We start from the raw sequence: 20,388 nt of genomic DNA, 5'->3' as shown, positions 1-20,388 counted from the left end.
AATGAAAAAATTGTAGGTATGAGTCATCTGTAATTAAAGCTTTCAGGGAGCTTCCCATCAGAGCCCTGGCATCTGGGGCGGCTGTGCCCTGCACAGTGGCAAACTACAGAACTGAAAAATCTACAGTAGAATCACTGTGGGAATTTAATATGTTTATTTGTTGATGATAAATTGATCGAGCAATTGTCATTCTTAGTCAAAGAAAAGCTTCAGACCGCCCTGCAGTACTTTTTTCCTTTTGTTTCTAAGCAAACAAATCCCCCCTCGGAAAGCACCAACCCCACACAAAAACCATTACTCAGAAGATTCCTGGTTTGTGCAATAACCATCCTCTTCCCTCCTGAGCCTCGGAGAGCGGCATTAGCTGCTCCCCCTGGCTACCCTTGGTGTCACTGCGCTCAGGTTTACCAAAAGGTAGAGGGGATTTTTTTCCTGCAGGCTGGAAATGGTTCCTGGCGGGTATCGTACGGCTTGATAAGGAATTCTGGAGAACTAGCAATAACGTCATTGTGCCTTTGGGTGGGTAAATCTAAAATTAGTACTAGGCAGCCGCATGCACTCTTACAAGGACCTCACGACTCATCCTTGCGTGTTCTGTGCCCCAGCAGCCTCAGCGCGACCCGTCACCATTCCCAAGCAGGGGAAAATACAACAATTAGCAAGACAACGCTGTTTTGTGAACTGGTAGCGAGTGAGGTGGCTGCGAGCCGTCAGCCGTCCTTGGGTCTCCTCCTCATCAGCCCGGCGTCGCTGGGTGCTGGGAGGGATGAGCGATACCCGTCTTTCTAGTGCGCTGGGAGAGGCCGCTGCGCTTCAAGCTGCGGAATTACAGAGCAGTGCTACCCCACTGCAGTCACTTTAGATTTCTCCAGGTCTTGGCCAAATTTTGGCATGTCGCAGCCAGGGCCAGCCTTCCTGCCCCGCGGGGGTAAGGAATACTGACAGGGCCGTTTTGTTTGGGGTTGGTTGGGGTTTTTTTTTGTAGGACCTTAATGTCCCCTTGTCAAACATGAGTAAAATCAGTCTTTGGATTTAAAATTACCAAGGGCAAGGGGAAAGGAGGTTGCACAGGTAGGTACACCCTCATCTGGCATGTGAACATCTGGGAAATGAGCTTAACAGCTTGCAAGTAAAATGATGCAAAGAAATGTAATTTGTGATCCTCATCAATCTGTGCCAGGCTAAAGCTCTGCCCAGAGCCACTTCTGAACTACAGTGGGCTGAAGAGGGATGAATTACTGCACTTGCCCTTTCCTGCACCCCCGGGGGCCTCTTTGCCGGGGCGGAGGAGGCAGCCCAGCCCCCGAGAGAAGCTCTGGGAGACACTCGGTGTGTCCTAGCGTGCATCAGCAGGGCTCGGTTTTGCTCTGCACTCACGCGCTTGGTTTGTCCTCGTGGTTTAAATCATACGGAACTGGTGGAGATGGGCCGTTGCCAGGCTGGGCTGCCGTGAGGGGGGGGGGGGGCTCCTTCAGTAACACTTCTTGAGATGGAGCCGGGAGGATTCCCCCCGTGCAGGGGTGAGAGCAGGGAGTTTGTCTGCGACTCTCAGGGCCAGAGCAGCCGCAAGCTTCAATGCGCTCCTGCCTCCCTGGATCGTGGTGGGGATGAGGGGCGTTTTACTTTGCCTAGCGACAGCTAAGAGAAGCCCAAACCAGACCAAACACCTAAATCCAAAGCAAGAGCTGTTCTGAGAACCATCCCTGCTGTCTTGTGGTGTCTCCTGCTGCTTATGTCAAGCGCCAAGTGTTAAAAAAGTGGCTAAGCCTGCAGTTTCCAGTGGGGAGAGTATCCGAGCTGTATCCACCGGTACTCACCTGTAACTCCTTATTAGAAAGGGCTGGGAACTAGCATCCTTTAGCTGCCGTCTCTCCTCCTTCCCTCCTCCCCAACAAAGACAGCAGGCCTTAGGCAGAAATAGATCTTTAATGAACTATACAAAAAATAGCCTGGTCGTTCCTTCTCCCCGCCAGTTCCGGTGGGCTCAGCAGAAGAGGCGCAAGACTTTGCGGAAGAAGTTCCTGAACTCCGCGTTGAAAACGGTATAAATGATGGGGTTGAGAGCACTGTTGACGTAACCCAGCCAAGTGACAGTGCTGATGACTTGGGTGGGAATGGTGCAGGACTTGCAGAGAGCCCTGGTAATGTGGACCACAAAAAAAGGTGTCCAGCAGAAGAGGAAAGCACCTGCCAGAAGAACATTAAAGAGAGAAAGGGATGTGAATGTTAAAGAGGGTTTAATTTAACAAATGCAGCCTGGGCCAAACAAGAATGGAGACAGCTCAGAGTGCTTAGGGAAAAAGCAACAGATGTGCTGACACGTAGAGCTGGGCTTACACCCAGACAAAAAATTCAGCATGTCTTTCTCGTTCTAAACATTGATGAAAAGTCTAAGTTATGTATCGTTTTGGATTCGCATTTAAGATATGAGAAGTCACAGGTTTACCTTGACGAAGAGGTTGGATTATAAACACTGTACATACATTCCTTCCCAAGGGTGGGGTTCGTTGGCACTACTCTGGCTCAAAGGGATACTGAGGTTTTCACTGGATAAACATCCTCTCACAACGAGAGATGGGTACGGCAGGTTGTACGCCACAACCAGGCTGTTCCACAGGAACAAGGGGAGGGTGGGTGTTAAAACGAGTCCACACATGACGGAGAGGGAGGAGGACCAAAGACGTGGCACTGGGGAGGTGGAACAAGAGGGAGGTGGCTTTTAGCTCACCCTCACCTCCTCCAGCAAGGATAAAGCATGGTTCTCAGCATGACACCTCTCACCGCTGCCCAAGCACCCGTGCCTGGACAGTTTGGCTCCTGGTAGGGGAGTCCGCAAAGCATGTGTTCACTTCGCCAGGTTCAAACAAGTCCTGCCAGACTGAACCCTGCTGTAGGACAAGGCAGCACGCTTCCCACCCTTCCCCAGCCATCACCGACTGCTACTCACCGACGACGACAGGCAGCACCCGCATGGCCTTCCGCTCCCGGCCATTGATCTTGGCTCGCTTCCGACTGTGTCCTGGGTGTGAGTACTTGAGGTGTGGGTAGGAGACAGTCTGGATCCCATTGTTCATCACATAGCCCCCAGGGTGGTCAGAGCAGGCGTAAGGGTTGCACCCCTCTGGCTCCAGTCCGGTCTGCTTGCTCTCAATAAAGGTTGAGGGGTGATACAGCTTCCTGTTGGCCCCGTAGATGCTGCCCCTCAGCTTGACTTTCCTGGCTTCTTCCCAACGCTTGAGTCCTTGGAACATGGCGCAGTAGAGCACCAGCATGACGGGGCAAGGGATGAAGAAGGAGCAGATGGAGGAGTACACGATGTAGTTGTCATCCTCCAGCTGACACAAGCTGGGGTCCCGGTTTGGGACGTTGTTGAGGCCAAATATGACTGGGGATGCTACAGCAAAGGCAAATATCCAGGTGGTGGATATAAGGATCAACTGCCGCAGGTCGATTTGTCGCCGGTTGTAGTTCAGTGGGATTGAAACAGCGATAAACCTGCCAATACAGGCCCCAGGTGAGTCAGTCCTAGTATGGTGGTATCGCCACTGGTAGCATAAGCGAGTGGTCCCAAAGCTGCTTGCCACTGCCCTTCCCCCCTGTTAATTTACTTACATAGCCAAGGCCTGGGCTACAACCAGTCTCCCCGCTCAGAAGAGCGCCCAAAGGGACAGCTCTGGCCGCCTCACACAACTGTGCTTTCAGCTTGGCCACCGCAAGGGTACTGATGGGACACAAAGCTGGTGATGGGGGAGGATGGTAGGGCAGAACACCCTCCTTAGGAGAGAACGGGATCTGGCCTCCCTGCATGGGACCCTTGCAAGGGCGTGTATGGAAAAGCAGCTTGATGCCAGGACACAGCGCTCCCTCCCCTGGCATGAGGAGGGGGAAAGGCACTTACCGATCCACGCTGATAGCACAGAGGTTGAAGATGGAGGCTGTGCACAGCATCACGTCCATGGTCATCAGGGCATCGCACAGCACCGTGCTGAGGGACCACACACCTCCCTGGAACTGAAAAGATCCCCGGGGTCAGCAGATGCCAAGTCCCACTGCCTTTAAAATGACACGAACCAACTCCGTGCCTGGGCACCTCAGCCGCCCACGTTTTCCTCCAAACAAGCAGCCTGAAGTCGAGCAGTCCTGCCTGTGGCACGATATTCCCTTTCCAGCAAAGCAGTGGCACACGGGAATTAGCCCCAGCAAGAGTTCACAGCTTGCTTAGCGCTTCGCGGTTCTGGCCTGTGCTGTGAACCCGGCTGTTGGAAAATGGGAATGGAAGGAAAAGCTCAAGGAGCACAGAAATAAGTCAAGATTCATTAAACCCTTCTTCAGGACATGGCACCAAACGCTTGTCCAGACCCTCTTGCATCCAAAGCTGATGCACTGAACGTCAGTTTCCTTTCCTCGCACCAGGACCACTGCCTCTAGGACGAGGCCATAAACAGATTTTTTATGAAAATTCTAATTTTAGTACAAGAGAAGGTGCCTTTTTGTTTTTCTCTGTCAGTAAAAGAGGGGTTCAAAACCCCGCTCAGCTCAAGCTGAACCCCTCCATCCTAGTTTAGCAGTTGAGAGGAAGAAAGGCTCCCTCGTTCCCCCTGTATCAAACCCATATAAAGCTCTGTCATCCCACACCATTCAGAAGCCACGCCACTGTGTGTGGTCTGCAAGCACTGACACCAAATTAAATTCTTGTAAAAAACGCTCAGTTGCAGGCACAACAAACCAAGCCTCTTGCATCTGTTGTAACGGTGTCTCGGGCCTGCGTGCTATTTCTGTAAGGAGCAGGGCACAAAGCGGTAGTGTTGGCAGGGAACAGGGAGAGGTTATCTGGCAAGAAATAAGATGAGCTCAGCAAGAAACACACAAACTCTCCTGAGGGACAGGTCTGAGCTGTCTGAGGGTCTTTTTTTTGGAATGGAGCACGTATTTCACTTGCCAGGCAAAGAATCCTCTCTCCCTGGAGGTTCAGACAAATCATATTTTGAGATGGTGCTCTTCCTCCTAAGCATCACCCTGTTTCGGTCCCGCTATGGCTGAAACAGGAGCTAAAGGTACTTTTAGATCTAAAGCTGTCCTCGCATGACGACTGGCACCGCCACTCCCAGAGCGGTGGAGCACCTTAGAGCAGGGGCTGGGAGTCAGGGGTTCGCAAGAGGCTACTTACACCTTCGCTACAGGCACTGTGAGACTTTCTGATTTTCAGCGGGGTCGTTTCTCAGCCAGCGGCACAGACTCTTTGCACAGCCTGCGGCTGCGGACAGAAGGAAGGACAGCAATGGCTTAAGCTAGCACAGCCACCAAAACTACTTGCAGGAGTTTGTTCCAACCGAGTGCCGGTCTTGCCCAGTTGTAAAACCAGCCCATTGCTTTACCATTAAAGCACTTTTTAGGCTGATGCAGAAAAAGTATCAGCTCAAGCCCATTCCCGCTCCGTGCCAATGTGCCGTTATTCCCATGAGCTTGTTCAGCACAGGCAGAGACCTGTCAATGCGCTCACACTCGCACAGGCAAACCAGGAGGGCTCAATGGGCTGTTCCTACTACGGCAGCAGAGAATTCTTCCTCCCAGTTTGCGGCTGCCAGGCAAACTCCACCATCCTCTGGGTCCCTGTGCGGAAAGGTTAGGTTAAGAACCCAAACCCTTATTCAACATGCCGTACAAATAGGTATGATTTTAGCTTGAAAATAAAGCGTTCAGTAGCAATGGCCGCTTGTCATGTCTGACTCAAACACAGGTATTTTGCCAGCAGCTTGCAGATCTGTTCTCTATCACACTAATGCTTAGCCACTCAGCTATTTTATATATACTATATGTACAAGCATGCATACATATATGTTTTTTTTTTTTTTTCCTTTAGCTCATACTCCTTCACAGTCACATTAACACAGAAGCTTGCGGTCACCCTCTAAACAGGCCTACTGCAGAATTTAAGGAGCTGAGCCGTTGCAAAAAGCACCACCAGCTCAGGGGAATGCCAGAAGCCCCTCAGCTCACGGCGGCTGTGGGTGCTGTCCCCTCCCCGCAGCACCGCCTGCACAAGCCTCACCCCAGCACCCCAGCGCCGCTTGTTGGAGAGTAACAACCGTGCTGATGTGACCCAACTACTGCCAGGTAGGGTCAGAGCACACCCGGAGAGTTCAGCCCCTTTGTGAAGTCCCATACATACAGAATATATATCTCTATATATATTCTTTATGTATTATATATATGATCTTATACATGTGTGTATTCTATAGTATACAGATAATAATAAGCTTTAAATTATATATGGCTGTAATATAAGATATATAATAAACATTTATACATATTGTGCATATATAGGGGCTTTGAAATGTTTTTCTATAATATATATTCTATATCAATGCAATAGATAACATTTTATACATTATATATAATTTATCCATATATTTCTATATATATGCTATATATGTAATACATGTATATTTATAAATTAGATTTAAAGGTATTATATTTATTATTTAAAATCAGATTGTATACAAATAAATATAAACATAAAATGCCCCTGGGACTTTGCAAAATATCAAACACTATATATACTCTAGATATACTCTTACTATTATAAAAATATAATGTGCTATATAAAAAAATTTTTTATATGTATAAATATCTATAAGTCCCAGGGACTTTCTTCTTTTTTATACACGTATAATATATTTTTATCCGTATCATTTAGCAATGTATTAATATTATGTATTATACAGTGCATTAATATATAACAATATAATATAGAACATCTATAAATAATGTCTATATTATATACCCTATATTATGGTAGTATGTCGTAAAAGACATGTAACACATAATATATTATTACTATTTACTGTGCATTCATATTTACGAGATGGGTATTGCCCGTGTCTGTACGACACTGCTGGCAGGCAGAGAGGAGTGGATGAGCGGCTCTGCCCAGCCCGGGCAGCCCTCAGCCTGCCGGAGGCCTGCCTGCAGAGCAGTCTGGGGGCCGTGCTCGTCCCCGGGCAGACACACGGCTGCCAAGGCGAGGAGCACGACCCCCGCCACCGCCTTCCCGGGTTAGCTCCGTAATGAGCACTTCGGTACCAGACAAATACTGACCAACCTGGGGAGGCAGTTGTTAAGCAATGAGAGTGGGGAGCCAAAAAAAGGAATTCAGCATCTTAGGAGAGCGCGCGAAATGCCTGGCACCTGGCGTGGGGGCAGCGGAGGAGGTGCCAAGGGTGGGGAGAGGCGTTCAGCCCATGTGCCAGTGCAAAGTGAGGAGCGATGGGATGAAGCCAAGAAGAGAAATCGTTAGACCGTCGCTGTATTTGGTTCTAAAACAGGAGAAGTAGGGAAAAGGGCTTCTGTTTAGTCTAAGTAACCCAAAAGAAAGCTGCCCAGAGAAGCAGGTGTCACCTCCCAGCACTTACACGCGGGTAACACGACCAAGGCTGAAGGCACTGGAGGCACGTCCTCTCAGAGACACCTGCGCTGTGGGAGCGGTGCAGCCATGCCCGCCCAGCCCCGAGCAGCACCGCTCCTCAAGGCACACGGCCAGGGTACTTCAGGGGTAAGCCTGGCATTTCCACTTCTACCCCACAGCTGCTCTCCAGTCTCTCTCCAAAGCAAACCTATATTAACAGTCAGCCAGTACTCATTATAGCCTAACTTTTGCTGGCCTTGTGCATGGCTTGGGAAGTGGGTATAGATTTGTTCATGTATAGATGCTAAACAATAGGCTCTGGTTTTATTCATCCCAGAACACAAAACAGAGCCACGTGGGTAACGCTCTCCACGTAACGCTGGGCAGGTGCAGCCAGGAACAGGGGGCAGGCAGCTCTGCAAGGATTAATATCGGGCAGTAATGATGTCACCCACAGGATTATGATTAGTGGAGCTGTAAAGCCAAAGTAGACTCTGAAGAAACTGTTTGGCTATTTTTATATAGCCATCTCCTTGAGAGGTAGCTTGAACCTCCAGGGGAGGGCTGGATTTAGACCTGAATGCTTCATTCAGCCTTTTCTCTAGCACAGATCAGCCACCCCAAACTGAATTTGGAAGCTGAATCAGAAAAAACAACCCTCAAATTTTTGCCAAGCTCACTGGGATCCTTACAAGTTCAGTTTGGATTACGAGAGAGAAAATTTTATTCTGGGCCACAGTTTTCAAAACCTGTTTGTGATTTTGGGGAACTAATTGGTTTTGAAAAGGGCAAGAGCTCTCAGGCTGCAGCACCTTCAGAGGACACAGCCTGTGCCATGAGATTCAAGTTGGGCACTCAGAAAATGCTACAAACCCTCCCCTTTCCCCACCAGCTCCCAGGACTCTGACTTTGGGGAGAGTGCTGGGAGAGGACTTCCCATTATACCATGTTTCTCACCTACCCACCTTAGCAAAATGTGCCAAGAACCTCTCTGATGGGTGAGTGACTTTGGATTAGAGGCATAGCTGGCTTTGCTGGGTCATGTGATTAAGTGGTACCTAATTACAAGAGGTTGCAGAAGATTAGCCCATCAAGGTACACAGTGTAAAGCTTTAGGGATCATAAACAGCTCAAGCTGCCTTTAAGAAGTGCTCCGGAGCAACTCCACTTCCATCGGCTTTTTTGCATTCTCTGCTTTTTAAGCGTGAGGCCCCTTGTGAGGCATCTCCAGCGATGCACGATCAGTAGCGCTGCTGCTGGGAAGACACAGGCAGCTAGTTGCACAGCAAAACAGATGCTCTACAGGCAAGCCGTCTCCCTGAACAGAATAAAACAAAGCTGCAAATATAACCCCACAAGCCAGCTTACCTGCTATGACTTTTCTAAGGCTGATGACATGCTCTGCACAGCTCTGGCGAGAATATAGTCTGAGCCTTAAATAGGTGAGGTTAGGCATATTAAACACCACACTCCAAACCTCCAGGCATCACGTCTTGGAAGAAGATGGAAAACTATATGGGCAGCGAGGGTCACGTGCTGCCCTTAGCTCAGCACTTCATGGCAGACAAGGAGGGTTTATAGGAAGGCGATGATGGTCGCCTCTCTGGACGCAAGCCAAACCCCTTTCAAAGCGGTATTCCAGGTGCAGACTGGGTGCTTGGTTAGCTGACCAAGGTTGGCAACCCCAGTAAATTCACATGCAGCCACTGTGGTCTCTCACAAGATACCAATATCTCACTACAAACGGCACTTAGCTTCTAGATCAACCACTATGCGCAGAGGAGGAACAAATCCAGCTGCTTCCTACAAAGAACACAAACAAGTTATGGAAAAGATTTTATAGGATGGTGGATGGCGGGAGACAGACTTGACTTCTCAAACACCCTTGCAGGCTGCCTTCCTAGCTCAGGTCATTTTGATGTCCCTATTCCTAAGCACAGCCGATTTGTAAGAAAAAATCTGCCTTCTTGCAAACAAGCCCGATGCCAGAAGAGCTGTTACACTGCCAGTGCTCCTGAGGGCATGAGCCAGGACAGGGCCAAAGGTTTTAGTCTTATTTCCTATGATAACAGCTCTTGTCTCAGTCCTGCCACGTGCTTCTGCACGGCACCACACGGCAGCTTCATACCTGCCTCTCTTGCCAGCCCTGCAAACAGGCTCACTAAGAAGTAGAGCGCACAACGTGATCCTTTGGTCTTTGGTGGTGATGGCATCTGAAGTAAGATACCCAGGCAACAGCAGCCTGCAACTGAATTAGGAGATGCCCAACTGAACTTCCAAACAAGCGCCTGCCTGCCCTCAGCGAGGCCATGGCTCCAGTGCACACCACGGAGAGACTGAAAGTGCTAATCCTAAGAGCCCAGGCCTGCCAAGAAGGCTATGACACCAATCAGAAGAGTAATAATCCTTGCAAGTGGGCAAAGTCCAGCATCAGAGTCAAAGAATGGTCCAAATGCCCACAAGAAGCTGACTCTGGGCCTTTTTTTATGAGCCTTGACGACTGCTACATTCTCCAGAAGACACAACGCAACCTGCAAGGGGAGAGGAAGGAGAGAGAGTGGGGCACAAGACAAAGGTGGCCTCACGTCTGCTCTAACGTCCTTTCTTGACTTAAATCATTGAGGTCAAAGTTTTTCAGAAATGACAAGCAAGTCTGGTCATTGAAACATTATGAGGGCCCAAAATTCAAAGACACGTCCCCCCCACTGTTGGTCACTGAAAATAAAATCCTTAGCACTGGTTTATAATTGCTGGCCTGTATCGCCTCCCCAGTGTTTTGTGCAGAGACTGTGTGGCTCAGACATCAGTCAGGCCTAGAAGAACATCTGTTTCCACTAAAGCTGTAAGATTCCAGGAAAGACTAATCTTGAATACTTCTGCAAAAAGGATGGCATGCGCTCACAGCCAGCCACAGAAAATTTGGAGGGTAGAGGTCTGGTCTCTCATCAGAAGAGCTGCATCACAGGCACACCACATGCTGCAAAAAGATTTTTCTATACCAGTGGTACACTGACACCCTGAAAGTTTTATGCAGAACAGCATCACCCTCACCAAGAAAACAGCTTGTGTAATTAGTACCGGCTGCTCTATCACTCTGAGGATCTGCGAGGCAGAATGCCTGCTTGGAAAGACTCATCTTCCCTGACCTGTAGAAGGAGCCGGGTAAACACTGATCTGCTAAAACTGTTTCCTCTTTTTCGTAACCAATTACACAGATCTTAGTGGCAAAGATGTTTACATAACCATGCCTTACACGGCTCCTGCCAGCACCTTCCTGGTGCTGGATCAGACGCCTTTCACAGCTCAGGCACTCAGCGTGGATTAAGGACAGAGCTGATCAGAGGAACAGTTTGCAGAGCGAGGCAGGTACGAGGTACGCTCTACAGCAGAGTACCAGAGTGGAAGTTGCTCAGCCTGGCGCCTGCCCTAATTGCTGGGAATGCCTCCAGTTAATGAGGACTGTATAAACTGCTGCTGTGGCTCCTGCCATTGTCACAGAGCCTTTGGGCAGAGGAAGCAGTTAAACACAAAGACAAGCCTTTGTAGCCATGCAACTCCCTCCCTGCAGATTTCTAGTGGGCAAAGCCACTCAGAGCCTGATGATATTCTGTAGTACCCCCCCAGCACCTTGTAGCTCTTGCCTTCTCATGTGTCCTCACTGCCTCAGGGGAGCAATAACCCCCATTTTCGGTGCTGTCAATGCTCCAGGAAGACTCTGGTATCTTCTTCTGGCCTCTCTTCACACAAAAGCAGGGCTTTGCCCCTGGGGAATTATCGTGGGCCCCTGGGAGTGCTCCAGGCCACCTCCTTCCCCCTTGCTTCCCATTATCCTTGCCTTACTGGCAGTGGATTACTAGGAGAGCATTTCACACTCTCATCAGAAAGACAAGGCTGCTGCAGAAGAGCAGTCTACCTTCCCCATGGATTTTTACCTCTCCCTGTCATACCACTAAGAGTTCAGATTCCCAAGCAAGTTGGAAGGTGCCTTCTGCGTATCAGGGCAGCCTGCTGTGTGGTAATTAACAACTTACAAACACTAGAACATGTCTTTGTTCTGTGTTTGAACAAGTTCAGTGGAAAGCGCTGGGCACATGTGCACCACCACACTATGATTTGGCATATGATTGCCTGTGTACATACTGATACCTGCACGTTGGCTCAGTCACCCCTGTGTAGTAGCTAACAAGACAAATGGTTTTCTTTAAAGATGGTGTATTTCTGCAAAAGAGAAACTGGCTGTAAACACTGCCCTGTCAGGAATTCACTTCACGTCCACAGTCTCAGGAGCTGTTCAATTTGGAAACGGATGCTTTAAGCCAGTGGAAAGCTGATGTTTCTTCCCCTCCCACACACAGGGTGCTTCTTGGTTACATCAGGTTGTGGAGGATCAGAACTAATAAATGACAGCAACATTTGGATTTATGGAAGGCCAGCTTCATCACATACTCTTTCTCACTAAGGCCCCAAGCGTTAATTTGAGCTGCTAAGGTAGGTAAATATGACAGGACAAATTAATGAGGAAAGAAATACAGCCTGAAGAACTCCCAACAATGCACTGTGAACACTAGAGAGAGATTTAGAACAGGGCAGGACTCAGGGGCAAACGTTCATCTCGCACAGAGAAGGCTGGTCTGTGGGGAGAAGAGGTCTACAGGCTTTCCTGCACGCCTGGAGAGAGGCACACGGCTCCAGTTCAGTGGGAGATACTGATTTCCTACACCACTGGCCTATTTCCAAAGGAAGTTCTCTCAGCCAAGGACTGTCCATTTTTACATGCGTTGAGGGAGCCTAGTGCAACAGGACCACAACTGGCCAGGAGTAATAGACACCATCTCCTGCTCACCATCAGAAAGCCATCGCACCCCCGTGGTGCTTCTCCCATAAGCTGCAAGTGTGAGGACAGGACTGGAGGAGGTTTGCATTAGATGGCCCCATTTCCCTGCCTTTCTGCCAAGCTCTGGCTCCAGTCAAGACTGCAGTGATTGTGAAGTGGTACAGAAAAGAAACACACACCAATTTCCCCCTTGTCTAGCACCTGCTTTCAGCAGTCCTCCAACCCTGCAGATACAAACAAGGGACATCTAGAGAGAACTAACACACGATTTGGCTTCCTACAGCCAAGACCTCTGAATCTTCCCCATGGACTAAGAGTTTAGTTGTGACAAAAAGTTATGCTGGCTCTTTCAGAAGCACCAAAGGAGAGTATGTGTCAACAAATGCTGCTAACACATCGGAATAAGCTTTCTTAACAACTAGAAATAACAGTCAAGATGAAGGACTCTCCCACTGTGCTCAGGCTTCTGTGAACAGCAGCAAAGGATAATCCACATCTCACAGGAAGGCATCCCATCCCCACTGAAGCTTGTGGGAGAGATCTGTTGTTTTGTTGGGATGTCAGACGTCACCTCAAAAGTTAAATCCCTCCAGCTGTCTTCTAAAGCCCTGACTGGGAGGAATGTTTCCAAAAACCTAACACAAGAAGCCATCTCACAGGAAAAAAGCACAAGATGACCAAGCTTCTCCTGCTGAATTAAGGAAGTGGTTGGAGTTTATTGTTCTGCTCCTGCTAAACAAGAACAAAAAACCACCCTCTCAGCCGGTTTTCAAGTTTTCCAACAAGCCCTCAAAGTCCACCTTTACTCTGTCAGGAGCTGTACTAAAGAAACCCAACCAAACCAAAAAAACCACACCAAGAATAAAGGTTGAACTGAACATTCAGGACTGTCCATGCCACATTTTCAGTGGCTAAATGCAATGGTACAGAACACAAGTTGAAATCAAGCTAGTTTTAAGCAGCAGCAATACTCTGCACCCTCCATCTGAGCGTCTGATTCTGATCTACAGTTTTCACTTTTGCCTCCAAGAAAAGGAAAAAAAAAACCACCACAAAAATTCTGTCCCCTGGCACTGACTCAATGGCTGCTCTCACTTTTCCTTAGCATATTTCAGAACAAAATGAGCTGCAAATCCTGCACCAACATATAGGAGATTATTAAAAATGAACATGGGCACTATGGGCTCTGAGCCCACAGAGAAACCTCCAGGCATGAAATGGGTACTGCTTCAACACCGACCACGGCCTAAGCTGCCTTATACTTCAAAACCCCATTGCCTGCTCGAGGAGGCTGTGATTGCTGCACAGTGCTGCCTTTCTCTCCATACCTGTACAGTACTTTCCCACTACACCCACTCTGTGCGTGACCACTGAGCGGGAGGAATGCAGATCCTGATGCATGCCCTTTTTACAGGGTCTCTTATGCCTCTGAAAGCCTGCCTCGTTGCAGGAGCTGCAGAAGTTGGAGAGAAAGACAATTCTGTCATAGGCCACCTTCACTCCCTGTTGTTTAACATCCTGGGTGCAGAGACATGGAAGAATTACACCACGTAACTGATGTTTATGAACAGCTATGGAAGTGAACACACAAAGCATCATCATAGCTAAGGCACAGGCTGGACAGCCTGGGTTTTTAAAGCTCATACAGGGCTGAACACCCGTTGCCTGAGCATCCAGAATTTGTGGGAAGTCTGTGGTACCCAAGGAAAGCCCCACAATGCTCATGCACAGTTGGCAGCATTTTCAGAGGTACCCCAGAGTATGTTAACTAGCATTTTACATATGCCAGCAAAACTCAAGCCTGCAGGCTAGAGGAAACCACACAGGTGTGTGTGTCTGCCCACAGAATAGGGAACTGGAGGCATGGAGAGACAACAGAAAGAGCAAGGAAAAAAAAAGGGAATTCCAATTAGCAAGAAGTAGTAGCTGAGAAGAATCATGAAGACAGAGGCTTTCTAACCACCAAAACTGAGTTAACAAGGGAAAAGCAAAACCACTAAAAACAAACAGCACGAGGGGGCTCCTGTCAGTGCGGTGGAAAGAGAGAGGGGAATCTAACGCTCCTGTTCTTCACTGGTTCTTCTTATGGGTCCCCAGCTGAACCTGTCCCTCCAGAATACCTCTGTCTTCAGAGGTCACAATGTCCTGCAAAATCCGAGGACCAGGTAGAGAGGCTAAAAGCATCCTAAGCTCTAATCCGCAGCCTGCCTTGCCTAAGAAAATACAGGCCCATCCCAGCCAGGCGCTGAGCAGCAGCCCTGGCAGGGGAGAGAAGGGGAGATGCTAAGGCCTGAAAACTGCTGGTATGCTCTTGTGTTAGCCTTCAAGGATGGGAACACCACTCGGTCTCACTCATTGGGGACAGCCCCTTTCACTCCCTGAGGAAGCACTTAAGCCACCACGTTACAAATCGTGTGGCTATCAGAAAACGCAAGGTTCATCTGACACACACACACACCGCCCAGTCCCCAGACTACAGCTTGCTGGGGCTGCTCACTGTGCAGAAGGTTGCATCCTGGCTCTCCCCACATCTGGAAAGAAGACAGCTCCTCTTTCTTCCACACCAACAGCTACCACAAGGGCAGGTGCAAAACAACTACTATTTTGGCCTTTGGGTGCTTTCATCCACTTGAGCAGGGAACAAGACACCGGCTGGTACTAACGGGCAGGCTCCAGCGAGCCTCCTCACCCCAGTCCAACAAATCCCTCCGCAATCTCAAGGCATTATCAATCCCCTGGCAGTAAACATTTATCTCCCTTTTACAGAGAGGCAGAGAGAGATGCAAAACCACTCAACCTCAGGAGTTCCTGTTTTTCTTTCCCCCAGCTGCCACAGCCTCAGAGGTAAACAGGTTTTGGAGGTGAACAGAAAACCTGACCCAAAGTCTGCCAAGGTAGCTCTCCATGACCACCATCGCATGCAGGGTCAGGCCTGTGCGAACCAGAGAACCTGCCAGGAGGAGCCCTGAAGCAAGCCGACCAAAGCCACCTTGCGGTAGGGTAACCAAATCCCATCTAGCTCCCTAAAAAGACAGCTTCCCCTACTCAACTCGACATGGAAACCTGTTTACTGGCTAAAGATCTCCCTTATCACCAAAACCTGCTCACCTTAGCCAGACAGAGCACAGCACAGGAGCTCTCTATCCCTTCCTAACCATTTGCTGATGGCAACCTGGGAAGCGTGCAATGCAAGGGCTCTCCAGAGCTGCTGACCCGGCACGGGGAAGACAGCCCGGTGCATCTCCACTCGGTGCATTTGCAGCTCGGCAGTCGCCCGGGAGGACGACGGGGGAGCCCACGAACTTGCACTAAACCGGCTGCCGCTACCACCACTGGCGGTCCTGCAGCGGTTTTGCGCTGCAGGCAGCAGCGATGCCATGGGAGACTAAGAGGGAAAAGCCGCGGTGGTTTGAAAGCGGCACGAGCATCCCTGCAGCGGAGCGGGGGGACGGAGCAGGAGGGCAGGGGCTGCCCCGAGGGGCTGGGCGGCGGCGGCACTCCCGAACCGGAGGGATGGAGGTGGGGAACAAAGCCGGCGAGGGGCTTTAACCCTCGATTCTTGGTCTCTTGCCGATCCCACCCCGCAGCCCTGTAACTTTCAGGATCCCCGGGCACGAAAGCCACGACCCCCAGTCCCACCGGTGCCCCCTCCACCCCGGTGCCCCCGCAGCCCCCCGGGCAGCCTCACCTCGGAGTAGACGTAGAGGGGCAGGACGAGGACAGCGAGCAGCAGGTCGGCGACGGCGAGGCTGACGATGAAGTAGTTGGTGGTGGTCTTTAGCGCCCGCTCCGTGCAGACGCTGAGGCACACCAGCCCGTTGCCGCCCACGATGAGCAGGATGAGGACGATGCCCAGCACCAGGGCGGCGATGTCGTGGCCGGCCGCCGGCGGCGGCAGCGCGGTGCCGTTGCAGGGCGCGGCCCCGGCGTTGCCGTTCCCCATGGCGCCGCGGCGCTGCCCCGGCAGCCCGGCGCATGGGAGCTCCCTCGCCGCGGGCGCCCGGCTCAGCTCCCGCCGCCGCCAGCCGTGCTCAGTCCGCGGCGAAGGCTCTGGCGGCGGGCCGGCCGGCCCCAAACTTTCCGCGGAGCGGGGAGGAGTCGCCGCCCGCCCGCCGCCGCCGCCGCCGTGAGGCAGCCCCACCCGGCTCCGGCGGCCGCGGCTCCAACTGGGTCACCAAGCGGCTTATGGGGCGGCGGCGGGGGGGGGGGGGCAGGCTCCCGGTGTCCCGTCCACGTTCCCCTAGCCGAGCCCCGGGGGAGCTGCCGCCGCGGGGGATCCCCACCCGCCCCCGGCCCGGAGGTGAGGGGCGCGTCGTGGTGGCGCGTCCAGCCCTGGAGGAGCCCCCCCTTGGGGAATGCTCTTCGCGGGACCGACCCCTGCTTGTAACCGAGCTCTTCCCGTGGCCGAGGCGAGTGCTGTCAGTCTGGGGCTTTACCGAAAAAAAGCCGGGGATTAAACGCCTTGCCCTTCAACTGCCTAACTTAGCCCAGCCTCCACCTCCAGTGGAGGAGGCTCCATCTCCCAGGATTAGGCTTCGTGTTGCCTTTTGAGCGGCAGGAAAAGAACAACTCTGCACTGACACAGCTAAAATTTCTTCTTTGATTAGCCACCCTCTTCCAAGTATGGCAGCAATCGGTTGGTATTCCATATTCGGTGCTTCCTGCCCCAAAGCAGCTGTCGGTCGCCCTGTGAGTGGTAAAGAAACAGCCCAACATTTCCTTCAAAGCTAAAAATGACAATAAAACCAAAAGACTTTGCAGTGGCATGTTTTAGGGTTGGCTTGTCTGAAATTTTTTTTCTTTGGTTTTATGTTTTGTTCTTTTATTTGGGCTTATGATTTGCTTGACTTTTTTGTATGGCCCATCTTGGGCTGTCGAGTGACTCCTATTGTAAAAGTGGCATAGTAGGAAGATAAAAAACAAGGACTGGGTCTCCTACAGTGAGATTGCTGTACTTTGGATATAATGTCTCTCTTGGCATGAGCCTGACCACGTGTATATGACTCAGAAATAGCAGAGGCACTGGCCCCACAAGCGCTGTATTGCAAATGTTGTGGTAGATCAAAGGACTCCTGGGTCTTGGCTGGACCCTCACAAAGAGGGAAGAAACCCCACAGGTAAGCAAGTGTTTAGAGTAGAAGGTTGTTTTAAGTCAGCCTGACCTGAAGGTATTTTCCCCAGGAGACTCAAAGCAGTAATATGAACAGTGATTAGAGAAATCAGTGCTGTTAGCTTTGATCTCCAAGAGCATCTGAAGGACTGTAAAGTCTCCAGAAGTCCAGAAAATGGCAAACACTGCCTATTTTTAAACAGAGAGACAAGAAATCGGGGCACTAAAGAGCAACCTGAGTTGCTTCACTCCCTAGAAAGTTACAGAGCTTGTTTGTTTCCATGCTAGACTTAGGAGCACTTGTAGGTATGGGGAGAAATAGTAAATATCACGTATCTCAGCTTTAGCTCTAGCTGCAGTCTCACATGGCAATGTAAGAGAAAAGACTAGGTGAAATTATTACAGGTTGGGTGAATAACTGGAAAATTGTATTCCAAGATCTATGCAGAATCTGGTAATATTTAGTGTGAATATAACTGACCTTGAGTGAGGATCCAGAGAGTCCACTAATTAGATCTGAAGATGCTACCAAGACAGGAGAGGCTGCGAGCATCTTGGAGCACAGAGTAAGAATTCAAAATGGCCTTGGTAAGTTGGAGAAACTGTCTGGCAATTGTAGGATGCATTTCAAAAGGAATTTTGCATCTGTTCTGTGCTTGGGCTGGAATAATCAACAGCTGAAATGCAGGATTGAGGAAGCAACTGGACAGGCAGCAGGTGTGGGAGCAAAGGCGGTGTAGCAGGTCACAAGCTGAACATGGGGGCTAGGATGTCTTACTGTTGAAAATGAGATAAAAAAATAAATGCTCTACTGGGATAATGCTGTTTGTGAGGTACCTGTGCACCTGCAGTCTCAGGCAGCCTTCACTTTGCTAGCCACACTCAGAGTCACTTTTCACAATATTTGTCATAATTATGTCAACTAAAATAAGAGACTTCAATTATGATTCCTAGAGGTAGGGTTTAGGGTAGCATTTCTGATTCCCTGGGACAAACACTTCCCCACTGCAATGCGACAAGCAGCAAGGCAGACACTGCGCGTGCTTGGCCCCCTCACCACTAACTGTGCCTTTTTTACTGATTAACGACTGGAGCGACTGGTGTGGGGAACCACGGTGCCCCTACCTGACCCCTTTGCGTGTGCTCCCTGCAACCCCTGCCATGGTGAAGGCACATCACTGCATTCACCCCTGCACGGATGGAAATGAACTCGGTGCAGTCTAGCAGAGATGGAGCCTGAGGCTCGGGAAGGACAGGGGAGCTGTGACCCCCCATTTCTAGCCCAGATGTCTTGGGAGATGTGGGACCTGATCCAGATGCAGTGGGCATCTTTCCAGCCATGCCATCAAACCTCAGATCAGACGTTAAGGGCCAGCTAACCATTCAGATCAGCCTGGTGTTTATGGAAGGCAGCAGGAAGAGAAGGCATAGCAGGAAAGGATCATTTACACTACATGGAGGGGGAAAACTACATTACTGGCAGCTTTTTATAAGATGAGAAGTTTCTCAGAGCTGCTTACAGGCTCCAGCTATCAGTTTCATCTAATCTATTAAGAGATTGGTGGAAGAAATCCTGTCTCCAATCCCCCCTCCCCACTCCCCCCAATTCCCTTACTCTTTTTTGAAAAAGGACATGATTAATCCTCAGCATGTGCAGCATGGTAAAGCCAGAGCCCTGTTTCAGCCATGGGGACGTAGTCAGATCTAGGTACCACCCTTTCCCTGTAGTGGATTAACAGCAGTTGATCCACACAGTCTGTTTTACCCAGCTGCCTCGGGCTCCACAATTTCATACATGAGTAGGAGAAAATTACCTTGGTTTAAGCACTTAGCTGGCAATCTGGTTTGCAAAATACTGTCTCCAGAGGTGTGGCTTCCAAGTCTTTTCTAAAGCCAGCAAGAATGCTATCCCTTTAGTAGCTACTGAGTTGTATTACCCCTCTCTCCCATCCCCAGTGTAGGTTTGCCATCCTCACGTTGATCCCAATACCCATGGATTTGCCTAGTCATCTCCCTCTTCCAGGAGACCCAGCTTTGACATGCACGTAAATCACTATGCGAAGACAAAGCTCTGCCCTACATAGCACAGGAGAGATACTTCCATCAGCTCTGAATGGGACCAAGTCTTTCTCCAAATCTCAGCCACCAGCACTGGAATGGGTACTCACATGCCTTCAGCTCTGCCTGTATTTCTACATTCCTTCGGGAACAGTTTGGGTTGTACTCAGGTGGGCATGAGCATGGCTGCACATCCATCAGGTTGAGGAGAGCTGGTTTGGCAATACCCTCGTCTGCTGTGAAGTTCAGACAAGGAAAATATATGTTATCCAATGCAGCAAACTGGGACAAAACTACCCCACCAGTGTTTTTTAAACCCGTACGTCCTGACAGTGTGAGTTTGCTCAGTGGTTTCTATCACCTGGTCACAGCTTTTCTGGTCTGGTGGGTTGGTCCCTAAAACCTAACTGATGGCACACTTGCTGCTGTCACAGCCTTCGCTCAGTGAGGAGCTGGTACAGCAGAACCACTTTTACTAGAGCTCTTTTACTCCAAGAAATCAACTCAAATTAGCCAAAGGAGGCCTTGAAGTGCATTAATGAAACTGCACTGAAACCCTGTGTGGACAGAATACCCTTTATTTATTTATGTATAAACTACCTGAGCAGCAAAGAGAGCAGGATCAGATTGTGACTGCAGGCCTTCTGCCTTTCCACAGGGATTAATGCCATTTACCTAATCCACTTTAACAGTTAATTTATATTCATTATCTTGACTCCATCCCTGGTGTATGGATAGACTTTTCTTTGATGTGCCTAAAATCAACTGTTGAATAGTACCCTGATAGCTGGGCAACAGATCACTGGGGCTATCTTCAGGTTCAGAACAAAGGGAGGAAAATAAAGAGCTTTTAAGGCCAATCCTGTTCCTTTTATTTGACATATTTAGCTGAGCAATTCTCTGTGAAAGTATCATCCACAGCAAAGCCATCCTGCTTTACAATCTGCTTGTAATGCATTTCTGAGAAAAGAGACAGAGGCA

The 20,388-nt window shown here is 49.8% G+C and overlaps 1 protein-coding gene across 1 annotated transcript; it reads right to left on the bottom strand.

Moving 5' to 3' along the window:
• Positions 1–1,907: 1,907 nt before the first annotated feature.
• On the bottom strand, positions 1,908–16,182 carry DRD4 (dopamine receptor D4). Its single transcript, XM_076343330.1, has 4 exons — positions 15,928–16,182; positions 3,899–4,011; positions 2,948–3,495; positions 1,908–2,187 (listed from the first exon to the last, which is right to left on the bottom strand). Exons 1-4 carry the CDS (start codon positions 16,180–16,182, stop codon positions 1,985–1,987), a joined length of 1,119 nt encoding a protein of 372 aa, XP_076199445.1. The 3' UTR covers positions 1,908–1,984.
• Positions 16,183–20,388: the final 4,206 nt, after the last annotated feature.

This window comes from Aptenodytes patagonicus, chromosome 7, assembly GCF_965638725.1.
Source record: "Aptenodytes patagonicus chromosome 7, bAptPat1.pri.cur, whole genome shotgun sequence".
Lineage (NCBI taxonomy): Eukaryota > Metazoa > Chordata > Aves > Sphenisciformes > Spheniscidae > Aptenodytes > Aptenodytes patagonicus.
The sequence above is the reverse complement of the archived record's forward strand: the minus strand, read 5'-3'. Positions and strand labels throughout refer to the sequence as shown.

What these genes read in the sequence shown, in the direction of transcription:
- DRD4 (XM_076343330.1), bottom strand. Translation starts at nt 16,182, where the DNA reads ATGGGGAACGGCAACGCCGGGGCCGCGCCCTGCAACGGCACCGCGCTG. An exon ending in TGTGCTATCAGCGTGGATCG is followed by an intron (nt 3,496 to 3,898) that starts GTAAGTGCCTTT and finishes CTGTATTGGCAG; the next exon opens with GTTTATCGCTGTTTCAATCC. An exon ending in GGTGCTGCCTGTCGTCGTCG is followed by an intron (nt 2,188 to 2,947) that starts GTGAGTAGCAGT and finishes TTCTTCTGGCAG; the next exon opens with GTGCTTTCCTCTTCTGCTGG.